The 2,374-nt window shown below is 51.9% G+C and overlaps 1 protein-coding gene across 1 annotated transcript in view; it reads right to left on the reverse strand.

Annotated features, from left to right (window-relative positions):
• DENND6B (DENN/MADD domain containing 6B) overlaps positions 1-1,853 on the reverse strand; it is a 27,553-nt gene extending 25,700 nt beyond the window's left edge. The window contains exon 1 of the mRNA XM_015568719.1: positions 1,824-1,853. Within this exon, the coding sequence (XP_015424205.1) occupies positions 1,824-1,853 (30 nt within the window). The remainder of the gene's footprint in view (positions 1-1,823) is intronic.
• Between the last annotated feature and the right edge of the window lie 521 nt (positions 1,854-2,374).

Below are 2,374 nucleotides of genomic sequence, written 5' to 3' on the forward strand. Positions count from 1 at the left end.
TGCAGCGGAAAGGCGCCGAGCCCACCAGGGAGACGGGCTCGCGCGGGCTAGAGCGGCCCGGAACGCTGAGGCGGAACTTCCGGCGGGTTTGTGTGGGACCCGGGAAGTGGGTCAGACGCGCGTTGAAGCCTCGGCAGGATGTTCCCTTTCCACCAGTTGCGTGGTCTGGCGGTGAGGATCTGTGCTGCGCCTGCTCCCTGGGCCCCTGCAGAGCTGCCCCTTCCCGAGTTCGCGCCTGCCCGGGCTGTCTTTTTCCCCACAGCCAGTCCTCGGGGCGTGCGACGGCGCCCACGGCCTGCTCTGGCCTCCTGGTCCGCGCCCTCGAGTGTTTCTGGGCCTCGTTGGGCTGCCCGGCTCGCAGTCCCAGGCGCAATGGCCGAAACCAGCCAGGATTCGTTGCGAGGCCACCAGTGTCACAGCCGAGCGAAGAACGAGTTTGGAGCTGAGGCAGTAACTACTTAACTGACAGGTCATATATTTTAGTTTTTAGGTGTTTATTTTATTAAAATACTAGTGACCCGGTGCACGAATTCATATACATTGAAAGGGAATTAATTGGAAGAAGTATTTTAATGTCCCAACTCGCCTTTTCTCTCTAATGGAAGTGTCAACCAAATTCATGACCCACAGTGACAAATGAAAGACATGCCGAGGGATTGGCGCCAGCGAGAGCTTTCTATGTATGGTGCATGCGCGTGTCAGCTTAGCCTTTTCCAGATATAGAACAAACTTGCTTCATTAGACCTGCTTTCTGGTTTAGCTAAACTTTTTCCAGCCCAGTGAAGCACCCCAACTTCTCTTTCAGGTAATTGTCAGCAACACAGCAGTAAATACCAACACGAAGCAGATGATTATTGTACATCACACAGGGAGAACAAAAGGTGAAATATTTAACTGTACCCCTGTTTGACTATATTCTGCACAGTGAGAAAACCTGAAGTCATTTTCAAGGTCCACCATTTCTTCTTTTCAGTCGGGTCAAGTTTCTAAGCTTTCTAAATCTCCGTTTTCTGGCTAACGGAAAGAAAATAGGATTCCACTGAGTCTCCTATCTGCCTACTCCAGGACTTCTGTGAGGATCAAATGAGATGAGGCATGGAAAACACTTCACAGACATTTGGTTACAGTGTAAAATGTTTCCACCTGGCTGTAGAGCAAGTCCTGTTCCTGGGCTGAAGAAATTTCAAGGAGGCTGGTTGCTAGGGAGAGGAAGCAGGGTGTTACTACATCATTATCCAGATGGTCAGACACTTAGCATATTAGCCTTTTATATATATAGAGAGAGACTAGAGGCCCGGTGCACGAAGTTTGTGCACGGGGGGGGGGTGGCGGGTGTCCCTCAGCCCAGCCTGTGCCCTTGGGGGATGTCCAACTGCAGTCAGACATCCTCACAATCCGGACGCTGCATGTACCAGTGACCACACTTCACACAGGTGAAAGGCATCTTGCTGCTGTATGGGCAGCTACATTTTTTTTTGCCCTGATTATAAAAAGTAGTACATAATATGATCCTGCTGAGGCAGTAGCACCATTTCCCCATCTTATGGGTGGAAAAACTGAAGCAGAGAGAAGTTAGGTAATTGGCTTTGCCACACAGTTTTAAGTGTCAGGGCCAGGGCTGACCACAATGTGTGCAAGCCAGAGCCCATGCATGTCATCGCTACATGATGCTATTTTTTCAGTGTTAGAGCAGCCTTGCCAGGTTTTAATGTTTAAATCTAAGAGACTGTTCCCAATATATAGTGTAAGGTCCCTAGGCCTGGCCGGCGATCAGGGCCAATCTGTGGGGCGACCGGCGGACGGGATGATTGGGGGGCCCCCACTGGCACCCACCTTGGCTGGGGGTCTGACATCGCCCGCTGGCCAGCACTGCCCCCAACCCCGCTGCTGCCGCTGGTCGCCTTACCCTCGGGGGCAGCTCCTGCGTTGAGCATCTGCCTCCTGGTGGTCAGTGCGCATCATAGCGACTAGTCATTCCGCAGGTTGTTCTGCTGTTCAGTCAATTTGCATATTAGGGTTTTATTATATAGGATATTTTTATTGATTTCAGAGAGGAAGGGAGAGGAAGAGAGAGATAGAAACATCAGTGACAAGAGAGAATCATTGATCGGCTGCCTCTTGCATACCCCACACTTGGGACCAAGCCCACAACCCGGGCATGTGCCCTGACCAGGAATTGAACTGTGACATCCTAGTTCCTAGGTCAAAGCTCAACCCCTGAGCAATACCCGCTAGGCTGGTGTGTGTGTTTTTTTTAAGGGAACCTCCCCTGCCCCATTCCATGGTCAGCCGGGCTAGGCTGCAGGGACAGCTCGTCGTGGTGGCTGGTAGGAGAGTTGGGGGTCGCTGTTTCTCTAGCTCAGGGCCTCCGTGG

Source organism: Myotis davidii, unplaced genomic scaffold (assembly GCF_000327345.1).
Source record: "Myotis davidii unplaced genomic scaffold, ASM32734v1 scaffold845, whole genome shotgun sequence".
Lineage (NCBI taxonomy): Eukaryota > Metazoa > Chordata > Mammalia > Chiroptera > Vespertilionidae > Myotis > Myotis davidii.